This window comes from Semicossyphus pulcher, unplaced genomic scaffold (genome assembly GCF_022749685.1).
Source record: "Semicossyphus pulcher isolate SPU_LCO1_2020_fin unplaced genomic scaffold, fSemPul1.0.p SCAF_13, whole genome shotgun sequence".
Lineage (NCBI taxonomy): Eukaryota > Metazoa > Chordata > Actinopteri > Labriformes > Labridae > Semicossyphus > Semicossyphus pulcher.
The window spans coordinates 8,997,992-9,022,844 of record NW_027211637.1 but is presented as its reverse complement, the minus strand read 5'-3'; the positions used below and the strand labels follow the sequence as shown (position 1 = coordinate 9,022,844).

Below are 24,853 nucleotides of genomic sequence, written 5' to 3'. Positions count from 1 at the left end.
AGTGATCCATTAGACACTGAGAACAGCGAGATAGCACATTAATTGAAATGTGAGCAAGGAGAATGAAAGAGCTAAGTGACGTGTTCAATAAACCAAAGTGATAAAATCGGAGGCTTATTTCTCAGGAGCAGAAATTCTGCGGTTTTTGAAAACAGTTTAAATCCCACACTGATTTTAAATTAATTAACAGATGGTTACCAGAAGTTTATGGAAGTGGAGGAAATCCTCTTTAGGAGGATTACTGTCCACTGTGTTGCTGGTCAATAAATATGGAATTATTGATGATATATTTTTTTTAATTTATGGATCTACGGGGAAAATATTGAAGTCCTTTTAGGTTGTCTTATTACATTCATGTCCATCACTGGGTTTGGGATAATGACTGAAGTGCATTATTTTTCTCTCATGTCTGTCCTGAGCTCTCAAACCTCTTCACTCTTTCTCACTCTGGTCTCCTGAAGCAGTATTTTTCTCATCTAGTTTTAAATAAGAGGGAAAGACAATTCCTTTGAAGAACTGATAAAAGTTTTCTACATTGTCTGTTGCTTTGTTGCTTGTTTTCTCCACACTAAACTCCCTGCTGTTGTGTTTACGTGTAGAATTGATCACCAGTGTCCCAGGGGATGGTGGGGATCTCCGACCTGTGGGCCGTGTCACTGTGACACCAATAAAGGCTTTGACCCCAACTGTAACAAGACCAGCGGACAATGTCACTGCAAGGTAACCAGGAAGCACACAAACACCCAAACATGCAGGGCAACTTTCGGGCATTTGTGGTGAGAAGCTAATTTGTATGTGACTTTGCACAGTGTACAAAGATAAGTTAAGTAGAGATGAGATCACAGAGGAAGCTTTGTTTATACAAAGATTTGTCTTGTATGCCATGAGAAAAGACATCTTAAATAACAACACAACGAAAAGAACACAGCATTGCGAGAGGAGCATGTTCACATGCCACGTACATATATATTTCAGGATGTTTTTACTCTTGGCTAAGGAATAAATCTCCAATACTAAAAACGCGACCAAGACTGATAATAGCACAGCCGCTGGTTATTAACAATTTTAGTACAGTGCCTGTTTCTCAGCCTTCAGAGCGGATTTTTCTGTCTTTTTAGTAACTTGTATTTGTCTTAGAAATGAGCTTTATACTTTTGAGTGGTTACTGAGCAGCTGGTATAAAGTTGATTTTTTTACATCACATTCACATTGAATAATTATAATGTAAGGATTAGAAGGACTTCAGTGGTGTAACTCTATAGATCACTTTGGTTTAACCCAGACACACAGTAATCATCTCACATTGTGACGGTCTGACGGGCTAAGCTGGACGTTTCTTTGATCTTAATCTTTAATCTCTGATATCGCCCTTGAACAAAGCACTTAACCACATGTTCTCTTGTGCCCTTTGGCTTCTTGTTCTGTCATTTCTAATAATATGAAGCTTGAAAAGAAGATGTGTTTTATGCTTTTCATGCTAAATGTAGGAACTTTTTCTTTAGCTTACATGCGTACCACTTAGGTCGAGACTGACTCACACAACTCTATTTAATAGAAGAGTGTTCCTTTTAATGGCTCTCTCCATGCACAGTGTGGATTGAACACAATGAAAGCTAGTAGTTGTACTCTTTCATGCATATATGTATCCGTGCTGCATCAACAATTAATTTATTATGATAATTATCTTAAGGAGATAATCATCTGCAATTCTGAGGCTCAAAACTCAAAACCTTATTTACTGTAAAACTGAGCTGAAAGAAGAGTAGCCTGTTCTTGTCCCACCCTTAAAACAGCTTATTGCTTGTATAAAGCTGCCACAGGTTCACAGTCTTGACAGATATAATCTTTTTCTGTTTGGTAATTACAAGCTTACCTTAAATATCCTCTCCAGATATGATTCATCATGAATAAATACATTCACAATGATTAAAATAATGTTTTTCCACAAACTCCTGGTCTTATGTTTGATTCCCCCATAATAGAAATTATGAAAATTACATCTAGTTCTTACCGATTTAGAAATCCCATAGCTGTGAATATATAAATAGCTCAATACAGCATTGTAATTTGAATACTGTACCTTGATTTGTTTCCAAAATAGTTGTGATGTCACAAAAATCTTGTTTGTAGATGCCGATTAAATTAACATTTAAAGAGATCACAGAGAAATGTTTCATCTTCAGCAGATGAACATCATTACCACAGTGAAGCTCAAACATCCAAGAGATGTTACAATTGACCATTCGCTAAGTCCCGCCCCCCTCGGTTACTGTTGTTACGCCTGTCAAGCTTTTGCACCGGCATGTAAACGTTATGGTGGTTTTAACTATAACAGTGAGAGATGTTCCAAGGGAAATAATAGCAAATTTCTGGGAAAAGAGTTCCCAGATATCAGAGAGAAGTAGACAGAAAGGACGACAATACGCATTTGAAACTACATAGAGAATATAATAGTCAGTGGAGTGTTGAGAATTAAGAGGACATAAAAATCAAGGCAAAAGCTCACCGGTCCCAATGCAAGTGTCACGCACCCCACGACAATTCATTTTTAGGACCATCATATACAGGAACAACAATGTTCTTGCACAGCAGTGTAAGTCAATATATTGTTTTATTTTAAGCTAATGTTTAGTTATGCCTCCCTATAACTTTCATTATCTAATATGTTTTAGCCCATTGCTAGCAAGACTAAATTATCCCACACATTTTGTGTAAAGCACGTCAGGACATTGCTCGCATATTGCAGGCAAGTTTGCCACAACAATGGCACCAACCAAGGGTGGTCGCGAAGGCCAGACAGGATCGCAAGCGAAGACCTGCTGACGGTTTTTAATCCATGTCTGACATCTGTCCTCGCGTGTTCGGCTGCGGAAAAGAGAAAAATATGACACCCTCCTCTAAACTTTGAGGATATCTGCTGTCGGACTTGATGATTCCATATGCACACCGTTTCGGCATTTCTCTTTGTTCTGAAAGCTTGACAGGCCTAGTTACGGTTGCTAACGTAGGATTGGACAGTGGCCATTCAAGGGAGGGGCTTAGTGAAGGGTCACTTAGCAAAACACACATTTGAGTATAGCAGGACTCTAAAGAACAGTCTCACAATCTTTGTTTTTTCAAAATTACTGTTTAATATATGTTCGTATACAGGTTAAGAGCTAAATAGTTAACTGATTTCTGCTTTTAGCTCTTTTAGACATCAAGCATGCTTGTTGCTCATGTATTCATTTCCGTGTTACAGCTGTGTCCTCTTTTTGTCTCATTGTATAAATCTTGCCCTTATGCCCGTGGAGATCGCTGACATTATTCTTGGCGCTGTAACATTTTACATTCCTCTGAGTGAGTTTGATCTGTGTGCCTTCTTATGTGATACCTTGTGTGTGTATTCAGGAGTTTCACTACCATCCACGGGGCTCTGACACCTGTCTGCCATGTGACTGCTACCCGGTGGGTTCCTTCTCACGGTCCTGTGACTCAGAGACAGGCCAGTGCCAGTGCAGGCCAGGCGTGATTGGTCGCCAGTGCAACTCATGTGACAACCCATTCGCTGAGGTCACAAATTCAGGCTGCGAGGGTGAGGATGCTTATTTTTCTTGGTTTCAGACATTTTATCTAACTTTTCATGTCTCTTATTTCAAATTCACTCTTGTTTACCCAACAGGGGGCTCCATGGTTTATTTAGTAATTCGTCTTTGTGCTCATGTTCACATCTCAGACACTGCAGATTGGATTTTAAAAAACCTGAAGCATCTTACTGCAACATTGAGTTCTTCCCTCATAATGTAAAACTAGCCTAGTGGGAGGCAGCAAGATTATGTGTCAAAAAACAACATGTTTATTGTAATGAAATTTTTTTTTTTTTTCTTAACATCTGCTTTATTTTTGTGTTGCTATCTTGCTGCTCCTTTGTGGTTTATTGACGAAATGTTCCACTTTTGAACAATAGTTTGCAAGGCTTGATTCAATATTAAAGCTTTGTCAGGGCTGTTCTCTCAGCCAAGTCATTTGTTACATTTTTTGTTTTGTTTATCCCTTGCCAAGTGGTACAGTCAGTTTTCAAGTTTGAATTAAAACCAACATTAAACGAAGTAAATATTCCATCAAGACAAACAGACATGAATGAAACGAGGCACGTCCACCATGTTTAATCAGGACTATGTAATTGTAGGTCTTGCAAAATGGTTCAAATCACATCACCAAACTTATGTCAGAGCCTAAAATAACAAAGAAAATTAATTATGTTCATCTTTTGTTTAACGTCTTCTGTCTTTATCTCTGGTGTGGCTTTGTCACCCTCCAGTTTCCCTGTTGTAATTAGTTCCTTTAATTTGTAGCTGGCATTTTATTCTCTCACAGTCATTTCATTTTCTTCTCTACGAGTCAAAGGATAAACATTTCCACATGATTTGTGACTTTTTGTGATGTTTTTTATTGAAAAGTTCATCAATCTGATAAGTATGATTTTTAATGATGTTCTTTTATCTGCAGTGATTTATGATGGCTGTCCAAAGACCATCACTCAGGGGATCTGGTGGCCTCGGACCAAGTTCAATCTTCCTGCTGCAGTGCCCTGCCCCAAAGGCTCTGTCGGTCCGTACACTGCATTAAACTACAAAGATATGGATATACTGATGGACAACCTATACCAGTTTCATATATTAGCTCATTTAATGATACGATGTCCTCTCCTCCTGGCAGGTGCTGCCATCAGACACTGTGATGTGGAGAGAGGATGGCTGGAGCCAGACCTTTACAACTGCACCTCACCTCCATTTGTGGAGCTCAATGCTGCTGTGTGTACATTTATTCCTCTTATACCATTTAAAAACATGTTCTCACGGGTCACAACACTTTTACCTGAACTGAAAATGTCCAATCCTAAATCAAAGATCCAAGTAAAACTGGTTAACCCCTTCCCATCCTGTTTTTTGTGGAAGTGCTTTCATTTGGTTTGAGCACTTACATCTTTTACCTTATTAAGATCCAAACTATTTTTGAAACCATCTCATCGCAACAACTTAGTTCTTAACTTGTTAATTCAAAACATCCAGTAAATTCAGAAACTTCAAGATCAACGTTTACGATTAAAACAGAAGTGTATTGATATTTGGTGCCAGCCTATCAATATTTGTATTGCGCCAGTCAGGAGGACAATCTATTGCCATATCGATATTTTGTCCCACCTCTATAATATATAATGCAAAGCCTTTCTGTAGACATTTTGCTGAACATATACATTTTGTTGTGTAGTTTCTCAGTAATTCTCAAATTTGTGTACAGTTTCACTTTTTCATGTATATGCTCTCTGTATGTTTAGCTTGATTCTCTGGAGCGCAATGAAACAGAGCTGAACACGATCATGGAGAAGAAACTTGCACACCAGCTCCGTGATGTCACCGAGGCAACGGCCCGACTCTACGGCAATGACTTGCAGATCGCAGAACGACTGCTGTCCCGCCTCCTGACCTTCGAGACCCAACAGAGTGGCTTTGGACTCACTGCTACCCAGGATGCACATTTCAATGAGGTAAAAAAAATTAACGCACCATTTACCTTTTCTTTTCTTCAGTGTTTCAAAAACCCACTCTGCGCTTTATACTTTGTCATACAGTATGTCTATGCATTTCAGTGGTGGGCCGGGTGAGGAGTGGGAGCAGGTGTGCAGCTGAAGCCTTAAGTGCAGGAACATTTGGAGACATATTTGCCATGAAGTTTTGCTTGGATGATTCACTTTCAAATACAAAAGGCTCCTTTAGAAAAGAGTTGACAGCAGCATTCTCATTGAAACAGGAGATTTACTCTCTGTGTAATAAATAAGACTAACATTACTAGAAAGATGTTTAATTGGTAGTTTCATTGACGTTTTGATGTCTTTAAACAGTCAACATATCTCATTGCAAACAACAGATGTTGGTGGTAAATTGAAATGATGTTCAAGTTGTGAAAGGTTGTTTGAAAGCTGGGCCAGATAGTGACATGTGAAGCCTATAATTAGTTTGTGCTGTTGATTTTAATGTGTCAACTCATCACTGTCACTGTTCTGCCATCTCTGCTTTGAACAGAGTTAATTGGAATGACTACCAAGAAAAATGTAAACAACAAGCTGATCGACATGCAGGCATAGTAATAGTAAAGATAAAAGTGTCCGTTTCATTTTCTGCCATCACAATATATTTGAATGCATGGATATGGAATGGATAAGTTCATTTATCCATTAGACTAAACCAGACTTCCAAACTATATGAATGTTGCAGCAATAATTTCTACATAGTCTATCAGAAGAGAGAAAGTACTGCTGTTGTTTAGAACAGTAAATGTGATTGATATACTGTACCTTTATAGGCTACACACCCAGTGATTGGATAGTACAATAAGATGTCTTTTTTCTAAAATGGGAGGTAATGTTGCTACGGCAATGCAGCGGCAGTACCTCATGAAATATTGCTGCATGTCATCTCCCCATATTAACTGACAGAGTCTCATTTTACCTGATACGGCTGCATCAGCTGAGGACGCACAAGCTGACAGGATGAAATAATAGCTGGGATCATTTTAACACGATGGCATTTTGACATAAAGGCGCCAACAGACATCCTCATGTCAGCTTTTGCTATGAATATTTAGGATACACGTTATATTTAGCTGACAAGAAATGTGTTGTCCATACATGACAAGTAAGTGGCTCAAGATATAGAATACACCCCCACTATCTTTTAAACTAAAGTTTCAATTTTACTGGCTTGTCTGTGTCAGTAATTGACAAATTGCATGTCACTGTGGAAACAGTGATGTGAAATTGTCACCCTGCATGCTGACAATATGTTAGAAGAGAATTATAATATAAACATGGATCACATTCAGTTTGTCAGATGTTTCTCCCTGTCATTCAAACACAACACAACACAACTTTTCATTGTTAACTGGCAGTACCATTGCAGTACTAATAACAGTGATAATAGTTGTATTAGAAGTAGTAGTATTTCCATTCTTTGGTGAGGAATGTTAATCTACCACTACCTGACATGTGAATTCATTTGTCTCTAGCTGATGAGTTAGATGGCAGGATAAATGAGCTGCATTTATCCTGCCAGGAGGTGACTTATTCATATTCAACAGGGGTCATGGTGGGCAGTTAAAAGCAGTTCTTTGCCCTCACATTTTTCTACATTTGACACAGAGAAGCATTTAATAATTTATGCTAACAGGAAAGATTGAACCACCTGATTACATGTGAAGCAGAAGGAGACACACCCTGCTGTGCTGAAACTGACTAAGGCATGGATAATGTCTTCATCATACAGCTACAATGAGTTTCTGTAGAAATTTGAAGATAAAACTCCACTTTGATAGAACAAGTTTTAAATATTTAATTTGCATAACTGTAAAAACACATGGTGTGCCTGCATTTGTAGTTACAGCTTCATTTACTGTGTTTCCCCTGATATTCAGTATAAGGAGTATGAACGTTCTGTCTAAGGTGAAAATAATTACGTGGACTTTTGTAGTATGCTTGTATTCCGAGTAATACCGGGTTCCTAACTTGCTATTTAAGGTGAAACTGAGACTCACCAGAAACAGATGAGTGGTTGCTCCTCCAGGGGATTTAATGAACCAAGAAATGCTGTTTATTTTGCTGATATATCTAGAGGGGCGAAATTTGCTTCACTTTTGATCTGAACACAAGTTGCTAATTGGACTGTAAACAATACAACACACGGAAAAGGAAGTCGCTAATCGCTGGCTAAACCGGACATGCCCGACATGTTCACAGTTGTCCCCAGAGGCTATATCGTCTCAGAGGATAGCTGATGGGTTCCGAGATTGTTTCACTGTGAACAAAAGAGAAGGATGTCAAAACAGTACATAGTATGATTTGATTGTTTCATCATCCTTCACCATCCTCATCCTCTTACAAACCACATCTAGCAGGGGCTTTCTTAGTTCATGAAATTAAATGTATTATCAATGTTAAATAAGTCTGTATTCATTGAACTCTGTATTCAACAAACATTTTGTTGGGCCACTTAAAAATATAACACCAGTGCAATACAGTGCAGTGCTTTATGGCATCAATACATCATATTTGTCTAACAAGGACAGTTGCTATAGCAACTCAGCGGTAGCATTAATGACATCCTACAGTGAGTGAAATGAAGACCTTTTCCTGCCTGACATTTCACTGAATTACTTCACCTGACAGCAAATCAGAAATACTGCCATTAGGGTGTAACAGGTGGTTAGCTGGTTTACAGCTGCATTAAGCAGCTATATGTTGCCGCCTCAGCACTGGAAGGATTTTTATTGTCATCTCGAAATTTTCTCATACAAAAACCTCGACCTCTGACTCTAATACAGTCCGGTTGCCTGCTACTCACAATATAGCGTTAATGATCCAGCTCTGATTTATCCTGGCACAAAGCCCATTTTTTTTTCTCAACGATGAAAGAAATAATATCTATCTAATATCTGATAATACTTGACACCTCACTTTAAACGGCAGCTATTAGGCTGAGTGAACAGGTAATGTAGAGCACAGTTACTATAGTTACCAAGCAGTGTTAGCGGAGCCCTGTGGCTGCAGGAGAAACAAAGGGAGGCAGGGAGGAAAGTGTTTTCACATCAGGAATGTAGTGATGAATGCAAGAACATGAAACCTTTTCATTTTTCCAGCTGTGATCCTATCTATGTGGATACTACAGCACTTCCAGAGGGAGCCCATGTCACATGCGGTAAATAACAAAATGTGCCAAACGTATTTAAAGATGAGGGGAGATTGTATGCATTTTTTGACAATCATTAGACATTCATTATGGCACAATGTACAGCACAGTGGGTTTGTAATATAATGGTTCAAAGTGGGATCTCTACAGCATAAATAAAGGGTTGAAAAATAAACTATTTTGTCAAAAAAAAAAAAAAAAAAAAATCTCAATGCAGAATAGTCTGGGTGTGACAACATGCTGTTTGACTGGCACGTATTATTTGTTTGTTGAACTGATCAGCAAGCATTATGTTCCAGACTGTCATCCATGCTGCCTCTCATTCAGCCTTTGTGTGCCCTGTGCCTCCTTCTCTCTTTGTACTCCCGTCTGCTGCCTCTTTAAAACTCCTCACGTCTTTCCTTCTGATAGTTGTTTTTTACCCTTTTTCTTTTCAGTGGATAAACACAGGTCTTATGAGCTCCTGCAGTGTACAGCCTGCTCTGGTTTACAGCCAAGATTAATCCTCACGTTTCATGGAGATATACTCAATCATTATAAATCTGAGTAATGTAAGAAAACAAGAACACAGTCAGAGGAAGCCAGTAATATAAACTTATGTTTAATCCACTTTTAAAGAGCACAGGGAGCATTGGTGTACGTTTTAAAGATATTAGGTTAACACAGCTGTATTTCTAAATTGACATAAATCTGAATCTCTTCACTGTACTATATATAAACTGCATCACATCATCACCAAAGCACAATGGCCCTTATTCAGTAATCAACAGGTGACACACCCTTGACAACATTTTCAATGCTTGATCACCACAGTGTTAATCTCTATTTACAGATTCTACATAGAAATGTAGAATCTGTTGGCAGGGACGTGGATTATAGGGATGGCAAGTGTTCTGGTTTCCGTTTGGACTATGCTTGTATTCCAAGTAATATTGATCACGCATCAGCAGGCTGTGGCGTATGCAGGATAAACAGTCCGTGGAGAGAGCAAAAGCAAGTGGAACGTAATGTTGTAAAAAATGTCATGCATAATAGGTGAAAACAAGATGCAACAAAATCATACATAATTTAAAGGAAAAAAAATGCAACAAATTTATACAAAAGCTTGGATTGGAATCTTAAAATGTCAACACATCATCCATTTTGTACTCGCCTCAAAGACTCACTTTCCCTGGCTCACATTTTCCATCTCATCTCTCCTGTCTTTATTTCTCTTGTTTACCTTTCTTGCTCTTTCCAGCATCTCTGAGCCAAACATAAGCTTCTTTCTATCTATCTTTCTCTTCCTCATTCTCTTTCATTTCTTCCTCCTTGCCACTCACTTATCCGCAATTCCTGTTTCTGATTCTCTCTTCCTGTCCCTCTACAATTCACTGCATTCTTCCTATACTGCACTGTAAAGCCTTTTCTTGTTTGTCTGAAGGTTTTCTTGTGTATTTTTTTCTCCCCAGAGCATCATGAGTTATTGCAGAGCTTTATTGGGTTTGGTGCAGTCAGACTGCAAGGAATGATATTGAGCATTTTTACTCTCATTCTCTCTGTCTGATATTACCCTTTTTTGTTCAGAACATTTTGCAAGGCTGTTCATTCTTGATTATCCAAATCAGACCTCCATACTGACTCACAAGATTTAAATTCAAAGCGTGTCAATGAGGGCACTGAGCATACACGGCCATGTCACAGTGGTTAAACTTGCTATAATTGAGGTCAAGACTTGTGTGGATGTTTTTATCTCTGTTTTTGTCCCCGGTCACTGCAGCCTAACACAAGGGTTTATATATTATTCTTTTTTACACCTTATATTAGGTGTCTGCGTCCTTACAATATTTTACAGGGCTGCAGTGTATTATCAATGGAGAGCCCCAGCCTGGGCTCCATTTCAAGTTACTTCTTTCTCTTTTCTTTTTTTACAACCATGACTGTAGTCCCTTTTTTTGCCCTGAGCAACAGTCACAACATTTATCACTTCTTTTCTGTACAATACCTTCTTTATTACTTTCTAACTCTGACTCATCTTCTCCAATCATCTACTTTACAGAGGAAAACTTGAGGCCAACCTCAGGAGGAAACTTTTAGCAACTGATAAATTGGTCGTTTCAACTGTTTGGCATTGATGTCCAAGCTTCCTGCTGGCTTTATATTATACAACAGCAGTGCTCACCTGTTCTCCCAGGCTTAGATCCACCTTGCCAACATGCAAACCAGCAGGTTCATTCCAAAGTCCTGGAATTAGAAACACTGCTGTAATAGAGGGACATTTACGGCAACCTTCACTGTTTAAGTTTGAATTCTGCATTTATAAGATAACTATAGAACTAGCTGTCCCTGATGAGAGCGTTTTGCTAGAAAGTTTTGTTTGTAATACTCTTATTATAAAAACAAATTTAGATTTCCTGATCTAGGATGTTAAAACATTTGTTACTTTTTCTATCTATATATTGTGTAATTTCTCCTTGTCACTGGTCACTGACCCCTCAGAAACAAGTGTACATGTGTTCATTTTATGAATTTATAACTATTTGTATGTTCTAATTGCTCATCTTCTGCATCATCCAGAACATTGTCCGGGGCTGCAGTGTGCTGTTGGGTCCTGGTACCTCTGGGCTTTGGCGGGCTCTCGCTCAGAGTCAGAACCACATCCCGGGTGGTGGTCCTGCCGAGCTGACGGAGCTGCTGGAGCAGTACGCCCAGAATCTCGCCCAGAACATGAAGCTTACCTACCTCAACCCTGTGGCTCTGGTTTCTCCAAACATAGGTGAGCTCAGAATGACTGCACACACACAGTCACAGACATTCAGACATGATACAAAAGCCAAGTCAGACGCAATAAAAGGGAATAACACAGTAATATAATCTTAATCTTAACACACAATTTGCAGCGCTTTTCTCATTATGCTGTAAATCACTGCTGTGAAATCAGCTAGAATGACTCATTGTAAAGCGGGAGATGAACAGCTAATGCAAATGATGATGGCACAGCCAGGGCGCTGGCAGCAGCATTCAGAATTTCACACTCCCACACACATAAAGCTGCTAATGCTCCCAGAACACGCACATGAAGCCCTAAGCGCTGCAGCACTAGCCAACATACATCATGTAGATATACAGATGACATGCCCAATGAAAATCCCATAAAGTAAGAAACACACAGACACACAAGCACACACTGATAGGCTTGAGTTTATAGTCTTTTTTAGTGTCTACTTTAAAGGAGAAGTTGGTAAGATAACTTCCCCTCTCTCTCTCTCTCTCTCTCTCTCTCTCTCTCTCTCTCTCTCTCTCTCTCTCTCACACTCACACATATGCACACATTCCCTTACATGTTTAATACACCGGCATGTTTGGCCTTTTGCCCAGCATCATGTAGTTTCTGGCATCCTTTCTCTGTCACTTAAGCAGTGTTGAAAATGTTGTTAAATTATTTGTTCAACATCTAGAGTTGTTGAAATAGCAGCAGCAGCAGCTCTGGCAGGGATGAAGTCAGACAGTGAATTTCACACTCAGATAATGCTCTTAGCTTCACACACAGATTGAATTTCTATAAAACCACAAACACCAAAAACTCATAAATCATCAAAGTTCCCAACTACTGAATTTGCCTCACCAGCTTTTTCCACTGCAGTTTGGTAAAACAGTTAATCCCAGAGCTGAAAAAAACATAGAATCGGCTTGCTTGAAAGGCACTGGCTGCTTTTTTTCTGTAACTTTCACCACTTTCTTACTTCCATGTAAACCTCCCCTTTGGAATACAACCAAAATCCTGTTAAATAAGCTTAAACCGAGCCTGATGCAGATTCCCAGATGGAGAACTTGGAATTAGGAGCAGCAGCGAAAGCCGAAGGAATAAGAAATGCAGCCAACGCAGAATGTCACACTCCTACACACACAAACAGACAGTTGGGATTGGGTCAATAACCAGGGAAAAGGATATGGATGGACCTGACACACACGCATCTGTCAGCTTCCAATAAATGAGTTCCTTTTAACATTTTTTTTTTGTGGTTGTTGTCAGTCATTAGAATGCCAAATCTTCTGTCTCATTTTACTAATGAACCATTTGTTTCTCCATCAAAATTGTCATTACAGACTTTTAAAATCACAAAACAGATTTGTTTTTTCCACACGCCAACAGGCGCACACACACACACACACACACACAGATTATACATGTCTGTTATAGTTAGAGTGAGTGATTTCTCTCCTCTCTCTGTATTGAGTGCGGTTCCACTTCTGTTTGCTGGATCAAGTGTTCGCTCATTATAGAACACTCCACACTTCCTGTTTGTCACCTCATTTCACATAATACAACAGTTCCTTTGCTCCTGTTTGTGTGTATCTGTTTATCGATTCTGTATTGACTTCCAAATCCACAGAGAATAAATTGGTTTATTGAGAGGCAGTCCAGGGGTTTCCAAAAGTTTTTTATGGAAAGGAATTTGAGTTGTATTTTTTAGTTTAGTTTAGAAGAAGAACTAACCCTAAAACCCAATAACCTAATTTTGAGCAAAATTGGCAAATGCTACCATGTTGTGGGGATGTTTTGTCCCTTTTCTAGCTGGGATCAATTTAAAAATGGGTATTGAAAACTAATATTCAATATAAAACTTCTTTATAATAGTTATGGCCTCATTATTTTAAATTAAGCATTGATTTAGGAGGTTTCAAATAAGCTTTCGGAGCAGCAGATTTAGTAAGACATGTTTACTGGTTTAATGTTTAGATATTATTATGAGCAGCTTACTTTGTGTTCATGAGTTCAGACATGGAAAAAATCTGAGTCAGGGGCTTAACAGTATAGAGTCATATGTAGGTGCTGTTCTCCATGTGGAAATAGAGCTAAATCTTTCACAGTTTCGCACTACGCCAGATGGTGGGAGTAGCGATAGTCCAATGTAAAAATACCTTTCAACTTGCTTATTCTATATCTAGCCATGGTGAATAACCAAATGTGATTAATGGCTCAGAAACAGAAATACCTGTAACTGATATCGTGTCCAAAAACTTGTGTTTATTGCTTGTTTTTGTCATCAGTCATGAATCTAGACCGTGTGGAGAACCAGACTCATGTGCGGCGGCGTTTTCCACGTTACCACACAACCCTGTTTCGCAGCCAGGCCCCGTGGGATCCCTACACCCATGTGATACTGCCCCCTGCTGCCCTGGTGCCACAACGACAGCAGCAACACAACTGGAAGGAGAAGGAGCGGACAGAGAAAGAGCGTAAGAGCAGATGCACAAAAGGAAAGTGTAAGTCACTGTACTATGAGAAGAATCAAGAATCTCACACCTACTTCTCCATTTCAGCCCCAGCCCCACAGAACGCTGCTCCCGCCCCTGTCAGTATCTCGGCCAATCAGACAGGAGAATACACTGCAGCCAGACGAGCTGTTTCCATGCCTGAACCACCTATCACCATCGTCATCTTGTTGATCTATCGCAGTCTGGGCGCCGCCCTCCCTCCCAAGTACCACACAGACCGACGAGGAGTGAGGTAGGAATCAATCTCACTCAGAACAATGGACATTAGATTACAGCAGCTCTGAATCCTTAAAGGGAGGAAACATACTGGATTTAGAAGTCTGGATTACCAATGTGTCCTCGTTTAGTATTAAACACGATCCCTTAAATCCATGTTATATAACAGGAGCATAACATCATAAAAAAACTCAGTATATCTTTAATTATTGTCATTTTAGGCAGCAACCTTGCCAGAGTTTAGTCAAAAGCACAAAAGTATAATTCATTTAGTCTAAACTTGATAAAAGTGAAAAACAGGAGTTTAAATATATTATTTTGTCTCACAAACCTCCAAAGATTTGTATAAACAGTTCTATAAAACGGACAAAAAAGCAGCCCATCCTCACATTTGCCTTCTAGCTTGATAAATGTCTTATGTTTGTCTATATTCCAAGTCGTATTCAATTTATTTTTTAACTTAACTAAAGGGTTAATCAAGTAATTGTTTCACCCTAATCACTTACATCTGTTTTTTCTCACTTTATCTCGTGGTATCTTTCACTCTTTTTTCTTTCCTCCCCCCTCCTCCCATTCCTTTTCTCCTTCTGCTCTTTCTCACCCAACCCCGGGGCTTGATTACAAAATAACAAACTGTCCAGATTCAGTAGAGCTCAATAAATAGTCATTTAAGTCCTGTCTTATTCCAATCTCAATTCTGTCTGCTCTCCTTGTCTTTGCCTTTTTCACCATCCTAAACAGGATATCAAAGTCTACTTTCTACTGTCTGATGTAGATGTACGGTAACACTGCACTCTCCCTCCCCCCTTAGGCTTCCCAGACACCCGGTAATGAACTCCCCTGTGGTCAGCGTCTCTGTCTTCAACAACCAGACATTTGTGGGTGGACACTTGGACCAGCCCATCCTGCTTGAGTTCAAACTGCTGGAGACGGCCAATCGCAGCAAGCCGCTGTGTGTGCAGTGGAACCACAGCAACCAGTAAGTGCAGATTATTCTGAACACTTTATGTATACTCTTCATATATTCCTAATAAAAGAATAAACTTACACAAGCAACATACATACGTGAATAGACCATTGTACCAATAACCAATGTACTTCTCATTTCTAACCCCCCCCGTCTGTCTGCCTCTCTCTCTCTCTCTCTCTCTCTCTCTCTCTCTCACTCTCTCTACAGGTATGAGATAGGAGGTTGCTGGACAGTCAGGGACTGCATGGTGGTGTACAGGAACACCTCTCACGTCCGCTGTCAGTGCCAGAGACTGGGCACCTTTGGCGTGCTGATGGACAGTTCACACAGAGAGGTTAGTGAGCTTTGGAACAGCTTAGCTGGTAATTAAAGGATTTAGTGTAAAAGTTTGAAATCCAGAGAAAGAAATCCCGCCTGACATGATGAAGGCTAAAGGAAGCCTTGTTCAAGGTGTAGAAGATTTTCATGGTTTAATGCAAACCTCATGCCTAGTGCAACCCAGCATAGTAAGAGATGATGTATCAGATCTTTGTGTAACAGAGACGGGGGACTTGTGGAACAGAAACCTCATGTCTGATCATTTTAAACATGAACATTTCTCACATAGTCATTGTTAGTTCGGCACAATTAGAAATAATATTCTGCCTCTGTCTCTGCCAGTGATGAAAAGATGTTATGCTTTAGACTCTGACAGATCACAGAGGTCTGCTCGTTCACCCCGACTTTTATTTGATTTGTCTTGATAGTTTCTTTGTATTCTGTCTTTTCTTTCCTGCTTTTGGTTTCTCTTTAAAATAAAGTGTAGTTTAACAGTTTAAAGACTTTAAAAAGTGAAAATAAAGCTTTGTCAGGCCTGTCCTCAAGAGGAGAAGAAAACTACTTTTAAAATGCTCGTCTGTTGAATGGAGGTCTGATCGATCATTTCTGATGCATTTGAGGAAGTCAGGAAATCTGAATGCTGAATGGCTTTCGTGACACAGCGTCAAGTGAATTTTTCTCAAGTTGAATTTTAGATCTAGAATGGATTGTTAGCTGAACTTGCTGCAGATGTCTTGTTTATAGAGATGAATAAGAAAATAGATAATCATTAAATGAAGCTGAAGGGAGCTGGGATGTCACTACGGCACATTACATTCCGCCTGCTTTTGCTCTCCACATGGACTGTTGTTCCTGCATACGCCACACCCTGCTGATACATGATTGGTCAATATAACTTGGACTACACGCAAACGGAAACCAGAACACTTGCCATCCCTAAAATCCACATCCCTGCCTAGAGATTACAAACAGACGATGCTCTGTGCAGTTAAATGGCATTGCATTTCATGATTTACAGATATTTATGTTTTTATACATTTCAAACAGTCTAGCAGCTGGTGCAGCAATACTTTCTTCAGCTCATTTACTTGCTTTCCAAATGATTTGACATCTCTGATATAAATATCGTCTGTTTGTCCTCAGTGAAGCCAGACAGAGGAAGGCAGACAGTGACCCAGATTGAAACAGCATAATTTCACCATGTTAAAATGACTCAGTCTCATCTCTTTGCCTCACTATTTTGTGTTCATCTTTTGCACGGACTTACTCCTTCCTTACCTAGGTCTGTCCTGCCCTGCATTATTTTGTCCACTTTCTGATTCATTCTTTCTTTCTCCACTACTACTCCCCGTCCTCTCCTCTGCCCTTCCTTTTCATGTACACCCAACAATATGATATAAATCCAGTAATGCCCTCCCTGTCACTTCTCTCACCTCTCCATGAGCAGCAGCTGGAGGGGGATCTGGAGACGCTGGCCTTGGTCACATATTCGTCTCTCTGCGTCTCCATGCTGGCTCTCCTTCTCACCGTCCTGGTACTGTCCTGCCTCCGAGGTCTAAAGTCCAACACCAGGAGCATCCATTCAAACACAGCGGCGGCCATGTTTTTATCTGAACTGGTGTTTCTACTCGGAGTCAATCAGACCGAACAACAGGTAGATACTGGTGGGAGGTTGTGTGCTTGTGTGTCTGTATGCTTATTTGTTTGTGATGCATTTTGCGTATTTGAACTTCCTCTTTCTTTCACATCACTGTCACTAAATCTTACAACTTGTGAATGAGCAAACAGAATGTCCTTAAAAAAATGTCTCGTCGTTAGCCACATTTTTAAAGATTGGGAGGTGCACTCAACACTACTAGTAGAAACTGCCTTGGCTTTGTCTATACTGTAAATTATGTTATGTGTCCTCCTTATGTAGAGCACCACTAAAGGTCATAGCAAGACATTTAATAAAGCAAGATCATATATTGTTCACTCTCTAACAGTTGTGTTGGAGACAACTGTCCTCTATCTTTCGCTAACTTGTCACCTTTTGCATGGCTCCTTCCTCACAACATCACAAGGTTGTTTTTTACCATCTTCTCCTTATTACACTAAACACATCCCACATCTTTTTCCTCCTCTGGCTTTTTTTCTCTCTATTTTTTTCTCTGCTGACCATTTTTTTTCTCTCTGCTTTGTTACATCACATATGTGGGTGTAAATGTGTGTTTAATAAGCAGCGAGTCCTACTAAAAATATGTGCTCACTCAGCATAAAATCCAATTAATTAAGATGTAACCCCACAAAGTGAACTCCACTGCTCTAACAGTGTGACTGGTTACTTCTAGCTGAACAATATGTTCTCTAATTCATGTACATCATGCTCAGGAGAGCATATTAGGGCTCGCAGCAGCCGTGTGTATGTGTGCACATTCAATTTTACACGCTTGTGCATATTTTAGTCTTTCTCTATTTTAGTCTTTTTGTGTGTAACTTGTAGTGTTTGTGTTCATCGTCTGGCTGTATTCCTTCCAAGGCAGCTGTTATTTTTTGTGTTGTTTCTGGATGTATCGTCGGGAATTTCTGATATGCTTCTTTTAACCTAAAATAAATTAAATCTTTAAATCTCCTTAAATCTGGGACTTACAAATCGGCTTTCCTTTACTTAAACATAAAGACTGCTGAGCTGTAGTATTTCTTCAGTGAAATTATTCTTCTCCTTCTGTTTGACAGTCAATGAAGGTTGTTAAAGTAGTGTGTAGTGTGCAGTAGTAGTTAGTAAGTGTGTTTACATTTTGGGATTATTGTATGACTACATAAGCAGTGATGAAGCAATTAGACTTATAGTTTTTATTTTGCTCAAACTGAATGTAGGTGTCTGTCCTTACAGCGGGATGCAGCCACACAGTTCAGGCAATGAGAGCTTGTAAAGAAACTCACGCTGACTCACAAGAATCTCGACGTTAATCGACAGTGTCAACTCAACTGTATTGTATCACTGTATAAAGGGGAGAGTCTATGCAGATATGAATTCAGTCCTTGCAACCTATCCAAAGCACCTTAAACTGCTGACTTGTGCTGCTGAGATGATTATATTAATGTTTGTTCTCACTTCATGCTGCTATTCTAAGGAAGACTTTAAAAGATGGCTGTCAGTTCCCAGAAACCATCTGTTTGAACTTACAAACAGCTGCAATTTTTTGCCTTTTCATGTAGTTGGTGTCGTCTTTACCTTTACTTCTGACAAACACCAGAAATCTCTTACAAGATTGTGACTTCTGTTTCAGATGTGTGGGAGCTGTATTCAGTGCCACTTGAGTTTAAATGGCATCTCCTCCGCCTCAACAAACAGACTAAAGGCTCCAGAGTTCAAATGAACCAATCCAGACTTCCTTGAAAGCAGCCTGGGGGAGATTTCTCAGAAAGCTTAAATGCTAATATTCTGCATTATTCATGGGAGAAGTTCAGCGTTACTGTCAATCCAAACAACAAACCCTTAACTGAGGAAAGTGATTTGGACGTTTATCGCCGGCCTCGACGAAAACTATTGGGATTTACTTTTGATAACGTGCAATCTAAACCCTGGTATTTGATGAACGTTACGGTATATAATCTAGCAGATTGCACACTCTTTGCACTGATTTGAATTACCCGCAGCTGTCATGCAGCATCCAATCTATGGTTATAATGACACTGTCATCTATGTGCATCAATACTGGTTCACAGATATTCTAAAAGACAAAGAGGATAAACTAGCATTTAATAAATAACTCTTCATATCTTCAAGTATTTGGTGTTGTTTAAATGATGTATAACTAGTTGAGGAATACTGTTTATTAACTTAGAGGCTGATGAAAGCTTAATGATGGATTTATAAATGATTTAATGAGCAGATATTTCCCCATAAAACCAGGAGACAAGTCGGTAGCACTTTATATTGCTGGGTTTTCTATTGTTAATAGATTATGTTCCTTTAATACCCGAGACTTTTACTCGCTTAACTGCTATGGAAACATCATTACCTGCTACGACATTCTTTGCTGTAGTTTCCACTTCTCATGGAGCTTACTTGTGTACCAATAATCGCAGTTAAAAATGCACTTGGGTCTAATTACTATAATTCAGCATATTAACGGCCATCATTTACACTCAGTGTATCAGTTATTTGTGCATTTCCTGGAGGTACGCTGTAATATGCTGCCATAAAACTCTGTTCATTAGTCCCGTTGCTAACTTAATCATGATTGCCTTTTATTTAATCGCTGACACCTGATGTGTTGCAATAAAGACTTGTTGGATGCTTGCCAAGATGTCAGCTATGCAACTGTCACAAAATCAATATAAAGGATTCTATTTTTTATCTCTTTCTGTTCTTCACATATTTTCTCTTATCTGTTTCTCCCTTTTTCCGTTCTTTGTTTCACACATTTTCTTCTTCTATCCTTCCCCTTCCCTCTTTTCTTCTCACCTTACCCATCTGTCTTTTCTTTCTTTCTTTTTTCCTTCTTTTCATAGGTGATACATCTTTCTCTCTTTCCTACCGAAATCTACATCTTCCTTTGACTTTTTTCCCTTTCCTTCCTTTAATCATTCTATTTCTCTCTCCCTTCAGTTCCTGTGCACGGTCGTTGCCATCTTACTGCATTACTTCTTCATGTCAACATTTGCCTGGATGTTTGTGGAGGGCCTTCACATCTACCGCATGCAGACCGAACAACGCAACATAAACTTTGGTGCCATGAGGTTCTACTATGCCATCGGCTGGGGAGTGCCCGCCATTATCACAGGTAACACACATACATATTCACACATGTGCAGACATGTGAGATCTCTGTGATGTTTGTCAAATTCATGCTTCCATGTAAACACAGACTGTCAAACATGCCCATTTGACAATTATGCATACTCTCATATTTGTGCACAGACACACACATCACACACGTCACACACATACACAATGAGTCTGGCTGTGTAGATAAGGTGTCCTATTGACACTTGTATTAAACAGTTTTCAGTGACATTTTAATATAGAGATAGTAAAGCGAACACACACACACACACACACACACACACACACAAACATACACACACACACACACACAAACATACACACACACACGTACACACAGGCGAAGGCAATTTATTCCTTGACGCATGCTATAAGCAAGTAATATCTGTCTGCTTTCTACAGTCTCGCTCCAACATTTGCAGTTTCCATCAAAACTCATACATGCTGTCAAATCTCTTATAGCTGTTGCTTTCACCTGCACACACACGCACGCGCACACACACACGCACGCACACACACACACACACACACACACACACACACACACACACACACACACACACACACACAGATCACTGCCTAACCTTGCCTCAAGAAGGGAACTGTCTCCCACAAGACATACACATACACACACACGCTGGCTGCATGTCTCCTACCTGTGGCCCTGAGGTCTGTTTATCTCTCTGTCCATCTTTATTTAGGCTTGTCCTGTCCCAATTACTTTTGGAATTCAATTTAAAAAGTCTTAATGCCTCTGACTGTCAAAACCTTGACACTGCTGTCCAAACACGTTACACTGGGAATAGAGACTTCACTGATCTTAGATCAGTCTCAAATCTGCCAGCAGCTATGTCTGGCTACATCCTGGACATCTGGTTTGGCTTGGTCATGGAGGAATGGCTGTGCACAGATAATGGATGAATAAAAAATAGCCTGCCATTATTATGCATATTATACATTTTTGCATACAAATTGAAAAATGAAATGGATCTTAGCACTGGTTTTCTTAAAGTTCTTTTGAATAGCCTCCATGCTCTTTAAACAAATAGTGAAGTGTGAATAGTCATCTCAACTTGCATTTAAAGCCAGTTTTCCAGGTGATTATGACCTCCAACAGGAAGTTGTGCCCCCAAAATATTTCTTTAATAATGACTAATGTTTTAAAATATTACCTAGCACTAACTGGGATGTGTTCTGATATGTCATTGACCTTTCCTGCCAATGTCATTTAATATCATTCTGTCACATACTGCCTCCCTATGTCCGTCTCCCTGTGACTGACAGCAGAAGAGATCTTAGAGTCAATCTTCCTGTCTGATCCAACTGTCTGTCTCTTCCTCGCAGGCTTGGCAGTGGGCTTAGACCCAGAAGGTTACGGGAACCCAGACTTCTGTTGGATCTCTATCTATGACAAACTCATCTGGAGCTTTGCTGGTCCTATAGCCATCGTCATACTGGTAAACTGTCTCCTGCATGTCCTATGTTCTATAATCAATGTATTATACACACAAACTTGTATACTATTATAGTAAAAGTAATGTGGGTGAATTTGTTAGGGTAAGTGAATGTAGTGTTTGCTACCTTTGTCATATCATAAAAAACTTGATATCTTGATATCAGCATAAGGTAAACTCTCTCAGATAAAAATACACGTACACTTCTTCCCTGCCAGTGTATTGCTGGCTGTGTGCTCCTCAAAAAATGAGCACAATCATGTAATCAGATGTAAGTGGCAACCCCAGTTGAATTTTAAAAAGACGACCCACATGAACTCAGATGGACCATAATTTTAATTGCTCCCCTCATCAGTAAACACCTTTCACTTCACTTTCTCTGCTTCATCTTCGACCAAAAGTTGTGCGAGATTTTTAATTCTTCTGAATAATTACAGTTAAGTGCAGTTCATAATCAATAATAGTCATTTATAGCCTTTTAAAATCTTTATCTGTATTTTTTCCCTTCCTCTGTCTCTCTGACCGTTGCTTCTTCTGCACTTAATCCACTATTTTTAAATTTCTATGAACAACAGAACAAAAACACAATTATAGAGCAATTCATAAACTTCCATGGTTTTTCCCTGTAGATGACAGTTTTATTCACATGGATTTTTTTTCATCTGTTAGAGTCATCTAAGGTTGCTAACAGCAGTACTAGATTAGCTGGAATGCATTTAAAATGTTGCCTCACCTCTTGAATTGATCGTCCTCTGTCCAGATGAATGGAGGGATTTTCATGATTGTGGCCAAGATGTCCTGCAATCCCTCTCAGAAGGAGACCAAGAAGCTCCCTGTCATGTGAGTACCTTATTCTTGTAAGCCAACACAACAGTACTGATCATGTTTTAGGAAAATAATCTCTTTGATGATTCAGCCTTTTTAATAAGACAATAATTCTTGTATAAAAGAAGGCTATTATCAATTAAGTCTGTGTATAATATTAAAAAAACATCATAGCATTATATCATGCACAATGTTACATTTTGCTTTGTATTGCATGTAAGGGCCACAACCTCAAAACCACTGTGCACTCTGCGTTGAATGAAAATGAAGCTGAACTCATTTGATCCTTCAAATGAATGCACACAAAATGTAAAAATAACTACTAAAAATGTCATCAATGTTTAAAAACTATAAATCTGGACTTTCATTTCCAAATTGCAATGCTTTTATACTTTTATTTGTTAGTTATTTGGAGAGTGCCGTTTTGAAAAATGGTTTGTGAATGTTGAACTAACAGGGAACAGAGGGGAATCTGTTTTTCTCTCTCAATCAATGTTGATTTAATAGACAATGGTCATGTCAGGCCTTGGTATTGATCAAATAATTTATACATAATTGACACAAGGAGGTCACTAAAGATATGTGGATTCTTCCTTTTGCCCCCTTCCCACATCTCTCATGTCTCAGTATTCAACCTAAGGATCTCTCTGCAGTTTCCTTTTGCTGATGGCTCTGAGATCCTCTGACACTTGCCGCTCTTGTGTTTTCTATCTCAAAATTTATTGTAAATGGACATCAATAAAGAATTAGCTGTGTGAAAATGATCCATAAATGTATAATGCCCACATTGGTATGATATAAGTCAGTATATAGCATAATGAGTCATAAGTCACTAAAGAGATGGTTGGCTAGCCAGCATGGTAGCTAAGTATAGTTCATTTTATTATAAACATGCTATTCAAGCTTGACCATTATCTTAAGACATGGATGTTATTAAAGTGAGTCAACATGTAGATGTTCTCTTTTTCCAGAGAAGTGCAGCTGCCATATAGTTTTTGTTTCATATACCTCCTGGTGAATCCACATTTAACCTTTATCTCCCCTTCTGCTGTCTGTGTTTCTCCCTACAGTGCGACTATTCGCAATGCCTTCCTGCTGCTGCTTGTAGCCACCTCCACCTGGCTGTGTGGTCTGATGGCTGTGAACAACAGCATTCTTGCTTTCTACTACATATTTAACGTCCTCTGCTTAGTTCAGGTATGAAAAAGTGTGTGTTTGTAGCTGAGTAGTGTGTTTTGAGAACTAATAAGGAAAAGTAACCATATATTGCACCTTATTTATGGTCTATTTTTCACTCTTTGTCCTTCTACCTCTCTCTACTGCTCTCTCTCTCTCCCAGGGGGTATCTGTCATGCTGGTCTTCACTGTGTTCAACTCAGAGGTGAAGGAGGCCTGGAGTGTTGCCTGTTTGGGGAAAAAGAGCCCCGGAGAAGATCCACCAAGACCGCCTCAGAACACTGTGAGTTACACACATTTCAGCGTCTTAATGTGTAGTTGTGCTACTGGAGCTCATCTTTGCTGAGCCTAAAATAGTTTGTTGTCTGGGTCTAAAGTGATATTACCATGGTATCATTTGTACAGCACATTGGCAGCAATCATGAAAGCACATTGGCAGCAAACGTGCAACAATAAAATACTTAAAATAAGGATTACAGTTATTTTGATCATTTACATGAGCTTAAATATCATAATGTGATGGTCATTATAATACGATAACAACTTGCAGGATGGATGTAAGACCCTAATCTGGAGCTGAAAATCGTCTCGCTGCATAATCCCAAAGCCTCTTTCTATTTCTAGTAGCACATTCTTACTGTGTCCATTACTGGACGAGCACAAAAGCCCTCCTGCCCTCCATTCCTCCTTCCCTCTATCCATTCATCCATCTTTCCTCTCCACTCTCCTTCTGCCTTCAGGGTTTGTCGCTGACCCAGTTAAAACAATATACCAACCGGGGGAACCCTGCTCACTATAAAGCCCACTTCTGCAAAAGCACTGTCCAGTGAAGTGTGTGTGTGTGTCTGTGTTTGTGTTGGTGTACTTTTTTACCTATCCAACAGTGGACCTCAGCGCCGTTACACATTCACCAACAGGGGACCACAAAGCCAACAGGGACTTTTTTGGAGGCCATGCTTTAAATCATGCTAAAATCCTTTCTAAAGCCCTCTGATTTTTTATTATATTTTTTTGTGTGGGTGTGGTTGTGTTTATGTGTACACATGTTCACAATGCAATATCCCTTTTGAATTCCCACTATTATCCAGTTTACTTAATATGTAGCCTGGATATTTGTGTTGTGTGCATGCAGTGAGTGTGTGTT

The 24,853-nt window shown here is 39.4% G+C and overlaps 1 protein-coding gene across 1 annotated transcript in view; it reads left to right on the top strand.

Moving 5' to 3' along the window:
- Positions 1-24,853, top strand: part of celsr3 (cadherin, EGF LAG seven-pass G-type receptor 3) — a 109,140-nt gene that overhangs the window by 76,203 nt on the left and 8,084 nt on the right. The window contains exons 16-31 of the mRNA XM_069660050.1: positions 600-720; positions 3,391-3,574; positions 4,489-4,590; positions 4,699-4,793; positions 5,318-5,527; positions 11,277-11,475; positions 13,752-13,940; positions 14,025-14,211; positions 15,007-15,174; positions 15,373-15,499; positions 16,931-17,137; positions 20,078-20,252; positions 21,599-21,711; positions 22,469-22,548; positions 23,604-23,730; positions 23,873-23,992. Coding sequence (XP_069516151.1) covers positions 600-720; positions 3,391-3,574; positions 4,489-4,590; positions 4,699-4,793; positions 5,318-5,527; positions 11,277-11,475; positions 13,752-13,940; positions 14,025-14,211; positions 15,007-15,174; positions 15,373-15,499; positions 16,931-17,137; positions 20,078-20,252; positions 21,599-21,711; positions 22,469-22,548; positions 23,604-23,730; positions 23,873-23,992 — 2,404 coding nt within the window. The remainder of the gene's footprint in view (positions 1-599; positions 721-3,390; positions 3,575-4,488; positions 4,591-4,698; positions 4,794-5,317; positions 5,528-11,276; positions 11,476-13,751; positions 13,941-14,024; positions 14,212-15,006; positions 15,175-15,372; positions 15,500-16,930; positions 17,138-20,077; positions 20,253-21,598; positions 21,712-22,468; positions 22,549-23,603; positions 23,731-23,872; positions 23,993-24,853) is intronic.